The sequence below is a fragment of the Aquarana catesbeiana genome, linkage group LG01 (assembly GCF_042186555.1).
Source record: "Aquarana catesbeiana isolate 2022-GZ linkage group LG01, ASM4218655v1, whole genome shotgun sequence".
Lineage (NCBI taxonomy): Eukaryota > Metazoa > Chordata > Amphibia > Anura > Ranidae > Aquarana > Aquarana catesbeiana.
This window is the reverse complement of record NC_133324.1, coordinates 331419419-331438792: the sequence shown is the minus strand read 5'-3', so window position 1 is coordinate 331438792 and position 19374 is coordinate 331419419. Positions and strand designations below refer to the sequence as shown.

Here is a 19374-nt window from a genome sequence, read left to right as displayed (position 1 = left end):
TTTTGGACATAGTGATAGCTAATTTGGAACTAGCTTTGACTCCATATGCACAGCATCCTCTATTTTTGGAACTACAGGCCAATCTCAAAGATGGCCTGTCTCTTTTCAACCAGGGTATTTTACAAAATAAAGAAATCCAATTCTGGAGGGATAAATCGACCTTCTCTGAGGGACGGGCTTATCGATGGAACACCTATCTGGTACAACCTAAAAATTACCCACATCAGGAAAAACAAACAAATAAATCTAAAACACTTAAATCAAAGACCACCTCCTCCATCAAACCGGGTCAAAATCCTTCCCAACGAAGTCGAGGGCGTGGAAAACAAAAAAGAAACCTCGCCAACAGAGATTCAGTTGAGCAAGACAATAAGAAACGCACAGTGGATATTTATCCGGGACTCGTGGACTAACATTCTGTCCCGAACAAAATTTTGATGTCTTTCAAACCATCACAGACCTACAACTTTTTGCACGCAGATTACTATTGAAGTACCTGCACGCAAACTGTGATTCCAATGATGACACTGTCGATTGGTCGACATATAGTATGAAGGAATTTAAAACCTTACGAGACCTGACCCTCCTTTACCAAGAGAATAACCTCTACGAAATTTCCAGCTTCGAGCACCAATCCTAGTGTAACCATTTTTCCTAAACAGACCATTCAGGACATATGCAAATTACCTTGAACCAAATCTAATCCCCACAATTTGACCACAATGTAGTTATTATGGACAATCAGGATTACACCTCCATGTGTTTAAACATCTTAAATAATAACGAATGGTACAAACAAATTTCCGTTTTAAATATCCATCAATATAACATCAGGTTCTACGATATGGTAGATCGCGCCTTTCATACTGGCGCCATCACCAAGGATCTATATGAGTTCATCAGAACTCCACATCCAAAAGTGGCTATATTTTATAGCCTACCAAAAATTCATAAGAATCCCAAAAATCCACCCGGCTGCCCCATTGTCTCTGGAAATGGGGCCATATCTGAAAATCTTAGCCGTGTCATTGATGCGCATCTTCAACCTTTTGTCCTTACCTTGCCATCCTTTGTCAGAGACACTATACAATTCTTACAGATGATTGATGACCTTACTCTACCGGACCATTTCATCCTCATCACCATTGACGTAGAGGCCCTATATAGTAGTATCCCTCACACTCTGGGCCTCTCTATTGTACAGAAGGTTCTCCAACAAGGTTCACATTACGATCCAGCACTAAATGCGTTTATCCTGAGTAGTCTGCAGTACATTCTGCACCACAATTACTTCAGTTTTGATAACTCCCACTACCTCCAGGTACAAGGCGTAGCAATGGGGACTTGCTGTGCCCCATCCTACGCCAACCTGTACCTGGGGGAGTGAGAGCAGTCCCTCCTGGATGACGAGGGCCTCGCTGAATACACTGGCCACATCACCAAGTGGCTTAGGTATATCGACGAACATCTTCGTCATCTGGGAGGGACCTGAGGCTAAACTTGTAGAATTTTTCAATTTGATCAATACAAATGATCGGAATTTGAAATTCACTATGACCTACAATCATGACAGTGTCACCTTCTTGGAAGTTCTGATTAAAACCTCTCCTGAAGGAAAGCTATCTAGTACCTTTTTCCGCAAGAGCACCGCTGGGAACACGGTGCACCACGCAGACAGTTTCCACCCTATACTCCTCAAGAACTCCATCCAGTACAGGCAGTACTTGCAACTTTGTCGCAACTGCTCCAACGATGCCCTTTTTATTGAAGAGGCTGGCAACCTCCAACATTGTCTCTTAGCATGCGGATACAGCCGATCGTGCTTATGGAAGACATAAAATAAAACTATAGGACAGTCCCGGTCCAATCTGTTATCCAAGCCCAAATCTCCCAAGGACTCTGATTCCAACCTCAATCGTATCATCATGCGATACTCACGCCAACATGTGGCCATTAGAAACATTCTACAACGACATTGGAATATTCTCACTGATGACCCCACACTAAAGCATTTTGTTTCCAACCAACCAGCTATAACCTACAAATGAGCCATCTCAATCAAGGACAGACTTGTCCAAAGTGAGTATAAAAACGAACAAAAAAGATCTAAACATTGCTCGATTGCCGGTTCCTTCCCATGTGGACATTGTTAACACTGCCCACTAATAAGGAAAGAAAGGACCTTCTGTCTTCCTAATGGAGAAATCTTTACGCCCTCACACTTTGTGAACTGCCAGACCCGTGGTGTGGTATACTTCATGGAGTGTGAGTGTGGCGCCTATTACATAGGCAAAACCAAGCAAGAGTTTTGGAGACATATATCTAAACACATGTATGGCATGCAAATCGGCAACCGATACCACCCTGTGGGGAGACATGCCGTTCTTGAACATGGCTACACCAGTGCTGTATTTTGGCCTAGGCCAACAAGGCCCAGGCCTAGGGCGGCACCCTGTGGGGGGGAGGCGGCCGCACCGCCCACCCGCACAAAAAAAGCCCCCCCTGCCTCCCGAGTCAGTCCATTCATTTCCGGCTGCTGGCTGGTTGCTGGCTGCAGCAGCATCTCTCACATAGAGCACACACAGCGTGTGCTCACAGTTCCCCCCTCCCCCTCCCCTTCCCCTCTGCACAGACAGGAGGGAGAACTTGTCAGCGTCTCCTAGGACAGACTCAGCTACAGTCTGCATATCCTGGAGGGTTAGAGTAAAATCCCGATCCTCTTCATGGTCTCTCCTTGAAATCCTCACACAGGGCTTATCTCTGCTTTGACTTAGTTTCTCCTATCATCTCCCTGTTATCTGAAATACGGACTCTCTGATAATTAACCCTCTGTGTCCTTGCTGTGCTTTACTGCTCTGTTTCAATGGACACATGTACACTGCAGCTTACATGTATGGTTAACTCTTTACAGCTCAATATCTGCAGTCTGGTGCTTCTGGAATCAATGGCATTTAACACCTTAGTGTCTGCTTGTATATGTGGTTAACCTTTCATAGCTACTTGTATCTCTAAGCCCCAGCTCACATTGATGCTACTTTGAAATCACACTGTTTCACTTGAAGTAGCACGATTTCAAAGTAGCAAGGTCAGCGCGATTTCAGGTGCTACTTGATAGACATTTGTGTGGCTTCATTCACAGAGGTCTATTGAAGTCGCACCTGAAATCAGCAAAAGTAGTACAGAAACTACTTTTGGGAATCGGTGCGGTGCCGCAAAGTTGGCGTTGCACCAATTCAGACAGTGCCATTGCTGGCAAAGCTGCCGATTTGGCATGTGATTTCAAATGTCAAATCGCATGCCAAATCGGCCCAATGTGAATGGGTGCTTAAATAGGAACTGCAGCCTGAGCACATAATTTGGTATTATTAGAATGCAATTGGAGACCCTTATTGGGCACTGATGAGGCTGTGCTGATGGGCACTGGTAAGTCTGCATTGATGGACAGTTGGACACTGATCAGGCTGCATTGATGGGCACTGACAAGGCTGCACTGATGGGCACTGGTAATGTTGGTGAGGCTGCATTGATGGGCACTAATGAGACTACATTGATGGGCACTAATGAGGCTACACTGATGGGCACTAATAAGGCTGCGCTGAAGGGCACTGATGGGGCTGCTTTGATGGGCACTGACGAGGCTGCATTGATGGGCACTGACGAGGCTGCACTTGGTACCCACTTTTAACCACTTCAATACTGGGCACTTTCACCCCCCTCCTTCCCAGACCAATTTTTAGCTTTCAGCGCTGTCACACTTTGAATGACAATTGCACGGTCATGCAACACTGTACCCAAATTACATTTTTATCATTTTTTTCACACAAATAGAGCTTTTCTTTGGTGGTATTTAATCACCGCTGGGGTTTTTATTTTTTACTCTACAAATAAAAAAAGACGGAAAAAAAAGAAAAAAAGCATTTTTCTTAGTTTCTGTTCTAAAATTTTGCAAATAAGTAATATCTTTTGATAAATTTTGACCAAAAATGATGCTGCTACATTTATTTGGTAAAAATAACCTAAATTAGTGTTTATTTGGTGTTGACAGTGATGGGGGACAGACAGATGTTTTATGGGGACACAGACATGTGTATGGGGACAGGGGCGACAGTGGTGCTTGGTGTACTGTTTGTGGGGTGATCTGTAATAGCTCTCTGTGTAAAATCATCCTCGCACAGAGAGCTGTCACAGATCTGCAGTCCCCCCCTGCACTGAGCTTGGCGGGGAGAACTGTCACAGAGACATGCGTCTCTGTTTACATTGTGATGGCTGTGATGCGTCTCCGTTTACATTGTGACGGCTGTGATTGGGCACAGCCGTCACGTGATTGGGAGGGCCGATCACAGCGCCCATATCCCGATCTCTGCTCAGCTGGATTCTGTGTACATTATAATCACAGGATCAAGCCGCAGCGCGCCTTGTGGCCGTGCTGCGAGCACTCGCTCTGAGGGATGTTCCTGAACGTCCACTCAGGACAAGGAAATGACCACCCAGCCGTTTATGTGCGGTGGCCGGGTGGGAGGTGGTTAATGTACAGAGAGAAAGAGGTGGAGCTCTAAGAAGAAAAGGTGGGGCCTAAAGAGGAAAGGGTGTGGTTTACAGATGACAGGGCGGGTCTTAAACAGGAAGGGCCATGGCATTAACAGAAAAGGGTGGGTCGTATTTAAATTAGGGGGTGCCCAAGTTTAGGCAGGCCTAGGGCAGCACAAAACCTAAATACACCACTGGGCTACACAGTACCCAAAGTAACCTTTACAGCACTTTACAGAATGCATATACCAGATAGAGGAGGCGACTGGAACAAGATCCTGTTACAAAAAGAACAGAAATGGATCTTCCAGTTACAGGCCATGTCACCTCCTGGCCTCAAAGAATCTATTTCGTTTGCCCCCTTCTTAAAAGGATTCTCCTCAGGCAAAACGCATTAAAAATGGCATTTATAAATTTTTCATATTTTTTACATCTATAAGGCTGGGGACTACCGCCTATGTCCATATTTGCCTTCTCGACTAATATTATCATTTATGCTTTATTTACCTTTTATTATTTATTATTTTTATTTACTTTTTGTCTTTCTGGTTTTTCGAAAACTTTCTATCCAATATCCTTGTTTATCATCTTCCATATTTCTCCTTAAGTAAAATATCAGGACGACACCAATTAATGTCATTCAGGTCTATTTTATATAATACCAACCTGCTTGGTACTTAGCAATAACAAATACTTAGTTGCCCTTGGTTAAGCTAATACGTGGATTCCATACTGTTGTACCCTAACAGCTCACAGCTTAAAATGATCTTTTTTCAAAAGGACTTTCTTTATTAGTACTACATTTATGAATACAATTTTTGTTATTGATCAATGTACACCTGTAACAATATTGATATTCTATGTATTTTTGATGTTGTTGTTTTTTCTCCTCTCCTCTCCCCTCGATAGGTTTGACCCTTGACCTTCGGTCCGCTGGTCTACCCAATGGGGAGCCTTTGCCACAGCGTGTCTTCCTGGCAGGGTAGGGAGGCACAAGGGCCCTGTACTTCCCCATACATCCATAAGGTGGTGGCAGCACCACCTAGGGTGTAACTACTCCCTGCCAGCAGCGTTCTGGATCATTTCCGAAGGCCGTGTTCACGCCCGCACGTGCGCAAGTCATCGTGCATGTGCGTGACGTCCCGACATTATGCATTTGCGGCGGAAATGATGGCAGCTCCGGGACTCCCGTCTTCCGGAACGCCGGGGGGAGCCACACGTGGAGTGCCACCATGCAACACTATCCCTACCAGGGAGGGACAGACGAGGGGTGGATTTCAGGCACCTGCATACTATTAAGGTAATTCATCAACGATTTCCCTATATATGGGGATGGTACACTTTGGGATCTCACTTTGATCCCTAAATGTTCTGCCAGGAAGGCTGTACACTCTCTGTGCAGGCTAAGGACAGGTAACAACAATCTCATATCTCTATGAGTTATATCCCATGGTGCACTTCTTGCGCCATGGATGCCCCTTTATACCTCACCATTATATATGATTTAATTTAATTAACTTATTGTGATATATATATTTTGACATTTTAGATTTGCCTATACTGCCTATACTGCAGTTAGAATATCCACAGTGTGATTCCTTTCATTGTTGGAACAATTCCTCTTAAATACACAAAGTAAAAAACCTCACTCCAGTTCACCTTTGCTTGCACCCACACACATATTTTTACATCACCTCTTGCATCTTTTTGCACTGTCCTTTGGTTAGGTTTTGCGTTACAACCACTTTTGTTTTGTTTTGTTTTGTTTGGTTTCGTTTGTGCATCACCTACTCATTACATTTCACTTGGCACTTTCACACACACACACACACACACACACACATAATTTTCTTTTTCACCATTTTTATTTTTTACAATTCACCATTCATTGTTCCTCCATCTCTTTTCTAGCTCCGTTCCCCATTTTTCCCTCCCATTCTTTCCTCTTCCCCCATGTCCCTTTCTTCCCCCTTCTTCCCTTATTCCCTTCCCTTCTTTCCCCCACAATCATTCCTCACTTTGTCTTTCCCCATCCCCCCCTTTCTTTTTTTTTCTCCAGTATTCATATCTTGATTTCTAATCATGTCTCACATGATCGATGATAACAAAATATACACATAGAAGATACAATACAAAATATAGATATATGTACATATTGCTTATAGCTGTCCCTTTCAGCCGAGCATTTACAACTCCCAATATAAAATATTCTTACTAGCAAAAAACAGTACACATTCTTAGCAGTGTGATTTGATGCCTCAAATGCAGGCGCTGTATATCTAACTCCGCACCCCTTGTAGGCCTCTGGGATTGCCATATTCATGTGACTCCTCGTAAGACACGTATGAGTGCTTGGCTTCCATTTGTGGCTGTACCGGTCGACCGAGGATTCTTGGATCAAGCAAGGGAGTACCTCTTCAGAGGTCCTTGAAACATCACTTAACACAATGTGATTGGTAACTATATATGAAAATGTCCATTATTGTTATTGTCATTTTTACCCCATGATTAAAATTATGAATTCCAACACATGTAAACATCCTTACAGCTAACAAAATCCTCTGAAGAAGACCAGTTGGGGTCAAAACGTGTCAGAATTCATACACAGTATCCATATACCATCTGTACACACATTTATAACACTGTGTACCATTGTGTACTGTTATATTAGTGATGTTGTTGCTTTTCATTTTTGTACCACAGCTCATGTTTTGACTGCTTTTGTCCAAAATATTTTTGATACTTTGTTATAATAAAATTACATTAATTCAACTCCATGTAGTATTTCTCAAACCCTTTGCTGCCTAGAAAACCCCTTACGGGGGACAAAACGAAGGTAATGGGGAAAGTGGGACTTTAGATGAAGCACTTGGTAGCACATAGATAGTTGAGCTGAACAAAGGAATTTTATTTCGTGTACATTGTTGATAGCCATAAATGTAATGTTGATATCAAAGTGATAGGTAGGCACTAAGGCACAAATAAATTACCATAAAATAATAATACACATGTCTCACATGAGATCATTGGTACAAAGTTTAGACAAGATAATAAAGGGATTAAATGGTACATATGATGATACAAAACCATAGGTAAAACCATAATAAAATTCCGAAGTTCAACCAAAATTGGATTGGATATAATTGTGGTTACGAGGTAATGCCTGCAGGACCTGAGGCCTCACTTGAACCTGTAGAGGTACAAATTTCATAAAACTTGAAGATCAGGATGTAAATGAATGAAAACACGGCATCAAGTAGCTCTGCGCGTTTCGTGGCTTATCCGCCACTCATCAGGAGCATGTGTGTAATAATCTATAGTGGGAATGATAAGGAAAATAATCCGTCAATGATGGGGTGGGGTAGGACCCAGTCAGCATTGAAGTGCATACCTACCAATTGAGGCCCATCAGTTACAGGTGCAGTGGCAGGGTACCAAGGACATCGGGCGGCGCTCCCAACAGGGGGCTGTGGTGGACAGCCCAGCGGGGGGCGACCAAGCAGGCAGCAATCAGGGTGGGCACGGGACCCCAAGGCATCTCTGGGGGGAAAAAGAGGAGTGGGGGAGGTGAACTGGGACTGCAAGAATAGCAAGTGATGGATAGGCAAAAAAAGGACCCGTGCATGTGAAAACTAAAGATCATAAGGTGAAGCACTGGCAGCCGAAGGTTGCCACGGAGAGTAACAACCACCAGAGGTAAGTGATGGAAACAGAGCATGAGGCTAGTGCAGAACGGGGGTGAAGAGTGCAGAGTGAAAAGGTACCTGTATGAACAAGGAATCAAAAGAAAAGAGAGATTCCAATTGTGTATAGTCAGGTGTATGGAGAGCCTCGTGTGCCGTGATCGCCCGGAATGACGCCCCTATAAGCACCACCACTGGGCCGCCCACCACCATCATGCTGTGTTGCACGTAGCGGGGGAGGGGCGCCGACAATCGGAAGTAGACTCCGACTAACCGGCGACCAATCACCTCCGCCGAATGTGGAAAGCCCAACAGTGCCCGTGTGACGGCGCAGAGTACACTGCACGTGAGCTGTGGGCTGCATGATGTGGACACACAGTGCGGTGCCACCGACCCCCCGGGCCTCGGAGGAGGCGGGGGTGGGTGGAGGCCCGCAGTGGACGTCATGGCCCCCGAACCAGGAGAAACCCGACGCCATGGCAACCATGTCACAGCTCGGCAACCCTTACGGGGGACAATCCCTTTTTCCAGGGAGAGTTCTATTGCTCCATTTAATTTTAGCAGCTCTGTTGGTTTAATACTTATTTCAAATTGGCAATATTTTTCTGTTGACTTTGTGAGACATACTTTGGATTCCTTCCGGCCAGAGAAATTCAGAGGACTGTTTTCCCGAGCAACAAGGGATATTGCGTTTATTGAATATAAAGCGTAGATTACCGCACATATTTTCCCAACAGATCAATTTGGGCTCCCCTGAGTAAATTGAAATATTTAGATATATTGTTTCATTGCTGTGTTAATGTTTTGATAATGTATGTGTGAACTATCAATCACCAGAAAATCTAGTTATGTATAAAATTGTATTAATATACTCGTTAATTAATAAAGTCAAATTATTTACTTATTCATTTTGTTGGGAGATATTTATATCTTGGTAAAATAACCCCATAAATTAACGAACTCAGGAAAGGGTTGTGGTATGCACTAATTTACCGTAATTTTGGAGGCACTGAAAAATAAAACACTGAGATCTTAATTAATATTCCATTACACACTCACAACAACACCCTATAAGAGAATTAATCTTCGCTAAATTTTCCCCAGGTATGATCTGGCGGCCAGGATCAATGATCTCCGCCCAGATCCTAGCCCACCATTTCGAGGAAGGGCTATGCCCTTATCTGAATCCCCATATTGCAGCCGCTAATAGGGGGGAAGAAATTAACAAGCACAATGCAATATATGTCATTATTAAAAGAATATATAACCTATGATTGGTTTAAAAAATTTCACCAATTGACAATTTAGAGGGACCCACATATTGACCCATACACATGGAGTAGCATAGCGATTCGTAATGGGCCAGAAGCAGGGTCAGGGGAGAACACATTGCCTCACATAGTAATTAAAGGGAAAGTCTGGAGTAGGTCGCATCATTAAACTCTAGAATTATCTAGGAAAATAAAGGCCCCAGCAACCCAGCGACTCTGAAGTAACAGCGACTTGGGGAAAAGGGCAACACATGGGTAATGGACCACACGTGTCACCACGATAACAGAAATGACCTAAATGTCTAAATCATTTCTTTTAAATGCAACATATAAGGTAAATATTACGTTTTGAATTTAAGACATTTCTGGAATGAAGGTATGTGTAATTTAACCCTTGATGGAGACCCCTGGGAGGGGAACACACACAATGAACCTTGAATATAAAATAAATAAATAATTAATTAGGTGAAGGTTTGGGTGATATTTCTGTCACCCACCAATTGAAAGAATTATTAAGTATTAAATAGAATGAATTAAGCTGGAGGTTGGAGGAGGAAAAGGAGGAGGGATATTCCCCATCTTGGGATTCCGGTGCCACGTATGGTTGAACTGCAAAGAATATCTGGATACACATTATTGCAGTCCATGGGGAGGATTTATGGCATGATGTATGAAAATGCACTATATTTGTATGACTATTTCAAATCAATTCTGTCACTCTATTTAGATGGCAGCAATTCAAGTCTGCTATCTCCTGAGGAAGAGGACCATGTCCATGAAACGCGTTGAGCAGAAAGACTTGCTATAAATCATTGCAGTTGATTAAAATGACTGTTTTAGAATTGTATTTTATTATATGTTCACTTCTTTAAAGAAGCGAAATAGAATATTACAAATTTTACCAAAACGTTGTGCCTCAAAAGTTCAATATGTTACTACAGATATTTTTTTTAAGACAAGGGAACAAGAAGGAAGCGCCACCTAAGTGCAATAAGTTAGGTAGGATTTTAATGACACAACAATTATTGCACTTACAGGAAGATGAATAAAATCAGGCTCATCTGTACTGTGGACATAAGGTGCAGTCCGGTCGCTGGTCCATCCTAATCCACGGGGAGGCAATCATGGGAGACAAGATAAACAGTTTTTTCCTGCGGCCACCAGGGAGACAGCCAGGTCTGGTGTGGAACGCAGGTGGAACGCAGACAATGACATCACCGGCAGCGGAATCAGGGAAAAAAAATCTGGAGCCTGTAGAAGGAGCAGTTAACTCTGAGCGCGTAGCCTGTGTGTTCTCTCCAGATTTTTCTCCCTTGTTGCTTCCCCTGGTTCCGCTTCCAGTGATGTCATCTTCTGCGTTCCACCTGGCCATACACTAGCAGAATTTCATTCAAAATATTTTTCATTTCTAATTGTTAGTGGGGTCAAACTGACTACAGTAAGGAGAAAATTTGAAGGAGCAGGATGGAAAATCTTATATGAACAAATTTCTAACAGTGTATGTGGTTTTCAGCCAGGAAAGTCAATTCATTCTAAAATTAAATGTTATAAGCAAGTTGGGATGCCGAACTTGAACCCAACTGGAATCAATGGAAGCTGAATCTGACAAATCAAAAATTTGGCAATTGAATTGTCAAAAAAAAAATCCCCAGCCACATAAGCAACGACATCACTGCCCAAATATGGCCACTGGCCTTATTTTGGCATTGACATTGACCAAATATGGCTAAGGGACCCTCTAGTTTAAAGGCATTTGGCCTGGTATGGTTAAGAAGAGGAAGGTTTGCACACTTGCCCCTACCCCTTTCTTGGCCGACCAGGTTGCATGTTCAGATTAAATGCTTAGCGGCCACCCCACATACATTTACTGCTGCAGGGTGGCCGCTCTATGCCAGATAACATACCTAGAATGTGATCTGACAATTCCAGTGACCCACTCCCACTGTGATTGGACACAGCGGGAGTCAATCAGCAGGTCTGGTGGACTTGATGTCCGCCGAGACCCACCAATCGTTCGGGAAAAAAGCAGAGCAGAGGTCTGCCTATGTAAACAAGCCAGACCGTCGTTCTGTCAGTAGGGAGGGTAGTGATCCTGTGTTTCACCCCTGATTTAATCCCTTCCCTGCCAGTGTCATTAGTACAGTGACAGTGCATATTTTTAGCACTGTATTGGTGTCACTGGTTCCCAAAAAAGTGTCACTTAGTGTCCAATATGTCCACCACAATGTCCCAGTCCCGCTATAAGTAGCTGATATCCGCCATTACTAGTCATAAAATAAATAAATAAAAATTCTATAAATATATCCCATAATTTGTAGATGCTATAACTTTTGCGCAAACCAATCAATATACACTTATTGGGATTTTTTTTGTATACCAAAAATATGTAGCAGAACACATATCTGCCTAAATTGATGAAGAAATTTGATTTTTACATTTTTTTTATTGGATATGTTTTATAGCAGAAAGTAAAAAAAAATGTTTTTTTTTTTCAAAATTGTCTGTCTTTTTTTTGTTTAAAGCTCAAAAAAAGAAAAAACTGCAGAGGTGATCAAATACTACCAAAAGAAAGCTTTATTTGTGGGAAAAAAGGACAAAGTGTATTTGGGTACAGCGTTGCACAACCGCGCAATTGTCAGTTAAAGTAACGCAGTGCCGTATCACAAAAAAATGGCCTTGTCATGAAGGGGGTAAATCTTCTGGAGCTGAAGGGGTCAAGCATCTGGCATGGATTTTTAGGGGGACCTGACACATTTTTTTTGTTCTCTTTGCATGGAGTACCAGAGCAGGCTGCAATGATCAGTCATATAGAAAGGAAACAAGAAAAGATGAGCTGTGACTCTCCTCTTCTGTATAAAGGGTATAGAGGAATGTCCCATGTGTCTTATAGTAACCTCACAGAGACCTCAAGAAACCCATTCTCTCTAGATAAAACTTAAAACTGTTTATAAAAAGAATTAACAGAGATGGTCTCATATCATTAATGTGAAGAATAATATATTTAAAGAGGCTTGACATGCTTACCTGTATAGCATTTTTCCATATAGCAGCAATGTTTTTTTTTATTACCCTACACATATTCTTTTCCTCCTTTTGTACTTATTGTAGAATGATTATTTTTAACAATGCAGTAAGTTTAAAGCTCTTATTTGACCAATCACGCAGCATTTATATTTTATGAAATGATTACAGTTGTCTGAAAGTCCTTATTTATATGATAGTTTTCTTTATGAAATAAGAAGTTTGTGAATTTCAAATCTTGATGTGTTTAAAGGGCTTGTCTGCTTTTTTGCTTGCTATAACATATTACATTTTTCAAGCACTGTAGAAAGGTATATAAATATTATTTGTAAATTGCATCAAATATGTAATGCAGTTGCAATACCGGCAACCCAGATTTCTATTCAACAGTTAACAGCATTTATCCAATAATGTTTTATCATACTGTACCACATAAGAAAAATAAACTGCAGACAAGTTTTTCTTTGTTTTGGATAGAGTGGATTAGGGTTAGAAAGTCTACTAGGCATGAATTTATTTTATTTATTTTTTGTATTATACTCTGTTTCTTTGGGGGAAGATTTCTCTAACTACCCCTTTAAAAGATAGTTACCTTGACACTGGGCTTGATTTACTAAAGACATAGAGCACATTCACTTTGCAAAGTGAATTTCCCCTCACTTTACCCCATTCGCTAAGCTAGGTGAAAATGTATTTTGCAATGTGCACAAGCTCTATTCCTTTAGTAAACATTATAACGCGAAAGGAAACCTTTCAAAAGTGACTTAGACTTAGCCATACACTCAGTTTTTTTTTTCACTTAGCCAGTGGGCTGAATGAAAAAAAAAGAACAGACACCCCCATCCACACAAACAGAATTCCCCCTCTGGAACATTGTATTCTGACAGCGGGACCTGGCAATGTCAGAATACACTGATCAGTGGGTGCAGTCAATTGGAGAAAAAAGCTTGTCCCTTTGACAGAAGTTTATCAAATGATCAATTTCTCTCCAGTCCGGAATGTCACACACTGATCAAAATTCAGCAGTGCTGCTAATTCAGAAAGCAACGGGCAGGACTAAATTAACGGGTTAGTTCGCCTTTTCACAAAACAGGAAAAGGTGAACTAGCTCACAACACCCTCCCCACACTCTAAGTCCCCATTGTACTTACCTCCACTCTCAATACAAAGTTAATGTAAGCACTTTTTCATGATTAGCCTTTGCCATTCAAGCCTGCTGGTGTTGCAGTCCAGGCAGTTTAGACCAAAATTAGGCTTAGCAAAAGTATGATGTTGCCTCTACAAATTAAATTTGGCAATACATTGAATAAGCTGAACCAAACCTGAAATACGGGCTCCTTTTTTTTTATTACAGTTTGCAGATAAAATACTCAGGATAGTGGCGTATTACAAAAAGATCTACAATAAAAATTAGCCAATGCAATAGTAAATTCAGTTTAATTAAAATACATATAATGTACTTTGGCATGGTAGTAACATTGCCCTGAATGCTTGATAGAATATATCTAGGGAAAACCTGGAGAAGTACATGGATATACTATTTAACAGCAAAACTGTTAAAACTGAGACGCATTCAATGTCAAGTAATTGTTAAAAAACTAAGTAAAATCTTAGTTTCAATAAAGAGGAAGAAAATAAACATTTAATGAGTACAGAAAATTGTCTTGGATATAGAGTACTTTTTCAGGATCCACACTTTTAGGCTGACATGGAGTATTTAGAAAGGTTTTAGAGTTGGGATATGAAAGTCATAAAAGAGATAAGAACTTTAATTTAGCCTGGGTTCACACTATTGCGATGCGGGAACCAGTGAGATTCCAGCGCCGGTTCCCACATCGCATCTTCCTCGCAGGCTGTTCACACTGCCCTCTGCAAATCGCTGCGGGTGTCAATACAAAGTTACTGACACCCCCAGATCGGTTTTGTAGATCGCAGTGTGACTGGAATCGATTTTCTTTCCAGACACCAGGCAATCCCCCAGCACACAGCAGACGATTGACAGCCTCAGATGTTCATGTTTTCCAGTGAGGCTGTATAGGAGGGGATGTGTCCTTTCCCTTTATTCAGGTCTAAGATCACACTGAGCATTGTGTGTGACATCACTTCTTTCCCCACCCACACCTTCTGGAAGCTGAGAAATACCATCTAAACTGTGTACTATGGAAAGCTGTGGAGGAGAGAAGGCGGCAGACAAACAGGTACAGCTTATGTGAAAGGATTTAATTCATTGCTGTATATCACCTAAAGCTAGTCATGTCAGCCAGCTTACGTAAGGATTTACTATCACTTTAAGTTGGGAAAAAATGTGATCCAAATATTATGTAGACAAATATCTTGTCTAGCAGAATATTAAAAAAAAAAAAGAAGCCAATAACTCTATACAAGTTCACCAGACACAAGAAAGAAATTTACATTACCCCATTAGCAGTGAGAAAGTTATCAGTCATCCGTCTAGGGCACTGAAAGTATATGTAAATTCAATCATTAAATCTTATATAACTGTTAACATGTTAATGTCATGTCAAAGCTTGTTAATGTTGATGAAGTAATGAGGGTAAGGAGGAGGAAAGGAAACCAGTAATGAGGAAGAAGAGGGGGCTATGGACAAGAGCTTCTACTCTTCCTTTGCCTCAGGGCCAGTCAGCAATCTGTAGGTCTGAATTCCTGTGGAGAGCTGGCCAGGTTTGATTTGTGTGAACCAAAAATCATTCCGTTAGAACAAGGTGGAGTGAAAATTGTCCTCAATGTGGTTTAGTGAGGAAATCAAATCTTCCATACAGTTGATCTCATTCAAAAACCTTTTAAACCTGCTGCTTTGATTAAAATCTGGTAATACTGAAACAAAGGTACTTATTCAGGCACTTCTTGTTATAGGGTAATAATGCTCTCTTCCTGTCTTCCAACAGTGCACCTACGTTGTCACCTTTTCTCATAGGCTTCTGATGGAAACTAAAGGGGTATGTTTTAATGCAATTTACAATGTTATAATCCATTGTTGTCACCATAAACCTGCCCTGGGAATTACAGGTGTTTGCAGGTGACTGAAGGTGAGAGTTAAAAAGGGTGAAAAGTGTTTTAGTAAAAAAATGGACAATGTTTTAACAAAATACATGTTCTTCAACTAGGGTTAACATCTGCTTGAAGTTGTGAATACCTGGTGTTTTAAAAGGCATGGGGCAATTTTTAGGCCAGTATTCATACAGCAGGAGGCTTGCATGCAGGTTGCCCTCATGCTATAGGGATACTAAACCATATGCCTTGTTTCCCAGGTTGGTATCTCTTGGTACAGTGGAGCATTATTTTTATGCAACAAATAAAAGATATATAAAGATTGTCTGTTCAAAAACACCAATGCTTATCAATTATTTTCAGCAAAATTAACTTTGAACTTATGCAGTTTAATGAGACTTTGCACTTTGTTTATTCAGGGTAATGTGACAGTCTCCTGAAAACCCATGCCCCTTGCTCTGACAGTGGAACAGAGCTATGAGAGAGTGCAAAAAAAAATGTAAAAAATGAATATCTAAATTTGTCGGGGAGTTGTTCTTTCTACAAACTCTGGTATTTGCCCTCATTGGAAATCAATGTTGGCATAACAAAGTCTCTTTAGTTCCTAATAAAATTACTGATTAGCATTGTTAATGATTTTTAGTAAACCGAGTGATAATCAGAATTTGATGTTAAACAATAAATTCCAGCTAGAATCCCACTGTCTTTCCTGTTCCGAAAACAACAGTAACCCCCTTGTTTCTTGTACAGGCATCACAGGGACAGGAAGTGGACAGACATTTTAAAAAATACTCCCCTCCATGCCAAAAGGCTGTAGCACAGTAAAAAAACACATTGTAGAAAAAAAAGTTAGTAAATTTACTCCTTTTATCCCCAGCTTCCAAGCAGCAAGGGGTGACATCACTATACTCCTGGCAAGATCCCGGGGAAGGCTGAGTACCCCAGATCGTATGTGAAAATGATGTAAGATTTGAACTACTTAGAATGCCATGGGATTTCACCGGAAGTATGGTGATGTTTCCCTCGCTTAGGCACCGTGGGGTTGATTTACTAAAGACAAATAGACTGCATTTTGCAAGTGCAGTTGCTCCAGAGCTTAGTAAATGAGGGCACGCTCTGCTGATTTCCATCGTCCAATCATATGCAAACAAATTGCTGTTTTTTATTTTCCTTGCATGTGATTGGGCATTCATTGCAAAGTGACGCTTCACCTCATTTACAAAACTCTGGAGCAACTTCACTTGCAAAGTGCACAGTCTATTTGCCTTTAGTAAATCAACCCCCATGGGTGAACGCCAGAGGAAAGTATATTTGATATTTCCTCTAAGTTTGTTTTTAACTTTACTGCGGCATTTTGGAATGGTGGCCTGAATAAATAGGCAGACTTGATTTTTTTGTGGTCTGCTTTAACTCTTCCATAAACAAAAGATTAGAAAAAAAGGAGTCAGGATTAAATGTCTCATGTACATGTTACATTTTCAGGTTACATCAAGATGAAACCATATCAAGTTAACAATGTCACTGAATTCTTTCTCGTTGGATTTCCGTCACGTTCAGAGATGCAAATTTTTCTCTTTTTTGTCTTTCTAATAATATATGTTTTAACTGTGACAGAAAACATGGTGATCATTATAACTATCAAACTGAACATAAAGCTCCACAAGCCAATGTACTATTTTCTATGCAGTCTGTCTTTCTTGGAAGTCTGGTATGTTACTGTTACAGTGCCCATTCTTCTTGGCCACTTCTTGACCCAACACACAATGATTAACTTTGCCTCTTGCATGGCTCAGTTGTACATCTTCATATCACTTGCTTGCACTGAATGTGTGCTTTTAGCTGTTATGGCTATTGATAGATATGTAGCAATATGCATCCCTCTGCGTTACACAGTTATCATGAATAACACCTGTTGCAAGCTCATGGCAGTGGGATCTTGGCTGATTGGTTTTTCCATTGCTATGTTCAAAGCAATTTTTATTTTCAGGTTAAATTTTTGTGGCCCTAATACAATCAACCATTTTTTCTGTGACATTTCCCCAGTGCTGAATTTGGCTTGCACAGATGTATCACTTGCCGAACTGGTAGATTTCATCCTAGGTATGATAATTAGTCTTGTACCTCTCTCTGTGATATTCTTCACTTATTTCTCTATCATAAGGGCCATCATAAGAATTCCAACCACCCAGGGGCAGATGAAAGCTTTTTCTACCTGTGCCTCACACCTCGCAGTCGTTACAATTTTTTATTCAACAACATTTTTTATATATGTAAGGCCAAGAAAAATCAGTTCATTTAACAGAACCAAATATGTCTCCATTTTCTATTCCATTGTAACTCCTCTCTTGAACCCAATTGTCTATTGCCTTAGAAATAGAGAAGTGAAAGTAGCATTGAAGAAGACACTCCAAGGATGTCATTAACAAATACGATTTTTACTAGACCAAACTTAGTAAAAATGTTTTGTTTCTTAAAAGGTTACACTTTTATCTTAAAGCCAATATCAAGTGTTTTTTTTTCTTAATTCATATCCAGCATATTTCCTCCCACTCTCTGTAAATTATATTTTTCTTCAAAATTTCTTTCTACTTACTTCAAAATCTTCTTACAAGTGACAGTCGAGTGAACTCTGACCTCTCGGTATTTGATCCAACAGCAACATGTGGGCAATGTCTGTGATACTTCACACGGCAGTGATGCAAATGTGTTGCCAGGGTCACCAGTTTAATGCAGATACTTTTATAGACACAATATGTAACCCGAACTGAGGATCCTCAACCCTTTGCCCAGTTTGACCAATCAGATTGCTTTTAGCCCTAAGACCTGCCATACCGTTATGACATTTACAATACAAATGTAAATTAAATACAAATAAATGAAATTGCAAGTTTCTGATTTATTTTGAACATCTGAAAATTGATAGATTATAGGAGAAATCCACCCATTTACTGACTTTGGATTCTGTGTTGGATACATTGGGACATTCATATACGTGTTATGACCTACCTATGCTTAGAGGTCATATCTTCTAGTGAGTTTTACTTCAATAGCTGGAGGGTCTCACAGGTATTGGGTGAATACTTTGGGGATATATGAGCACTGGAGATTTTCATCACTTTACATGTATATTTTCAATATATTTGGGATGCTTTTCCCTATTTTATTTGTTTGTTTTTGTTTTATTTTCTATTGTTTTGTTTTGTTTATTTTGGGTGATTTGAACTGAGTAAAAACCAAATACAAAAATGATCTCCAATAAATAAACAACATCAACATACTATAAAATGCACAATTTAATGATAAAAATATGTTTAACTTATTGGTTTCCAAAAAAAATTAGATTCCAACAACATTTTTTGTAAAATAAGTAATAAGGACATTTTTTTATGTTTACAGTTTGGAAACAAATGTAAGGTACCACCTTCCCTCAATATGGGGGTTACTTTGCCAGGCGGGACCCTCGCTGGCAAGGTACTACCATGTTGAGGGCATGTGGCCTGGTATTGGTATGGTTCAGGTCCTCAGGTCCACATGCTTGCCACCCCCACACCCCCACCCTTTCCAGGCTTACTAGGCTGTATGCTCAGATTAAGGGTCTGGTATTAATTTCCTGGGGAACTTCACATTTTTTTTTATTTTTTTGCATGAGTTAACTCTTAAAAATCCACCAGGTTCAAAGTGTCTAGTATGTATTGGGGGGGGGGGGGGGGCTCTATACAATTTGTTTTTCATTCTTGCTGTAGGATGTGACATTGCCTAAGGAAAAACATTATATAGTTTATATTGCCATCAAATGACATTTCATTGACAGCTTGGCAACATACATACCCCTCCAAAGGTTCCCCAAAATACAAAGCAAATTC

At 40.7% G+C, this 19374-nt stretch overlaps 1 protein-coding gene across 1 annotated transcript; it reads left to right on the top strand.

Moving 5' to 3' along the window:
* Window positions 1–844: 844 nt before the first annotated feature.
* LOC141112496 (olfactory receptor 6B1-like) lies at window positions 845–17934 on the top strand. Its single transcript, XM_073605425.1, has 3 exons — window positions 845–1321; window positions 14001–14085; window positions 16994–17934. Exons 1-3 carry the CDS (start codon window positions 845–847, stop codon window positions 17932–17934), a joined length of 1503 nt encoding a protein of 500 aa, XP_073461526.1.
* The last annotated feature ends 1440 nt before the right edge of the window (window positions 17935–19374 follow it).

Coding starts and splice junctions, on each gene's coding strand:
- LOC141112496 (XM_073605425.1), top strand. CDS start 845: ATGGTAGATCGCGCCTTTCATACTGGCGCCATCACCAAGGATCTATAT. Junction 1,322..14,000: donor ATAACTCCCACTACCTCCAG/GTACAAGGCGTA, acceptor AATGCTTGATAG/AATATATCTAGGGAAAACCT. Junction 14,086..16,993: donor TGAGACGCATTCAATGTCAA/GTAATTGTTAAA, acceptor TTACATTTTCAG/GTTACATCAAGATGAAACCA.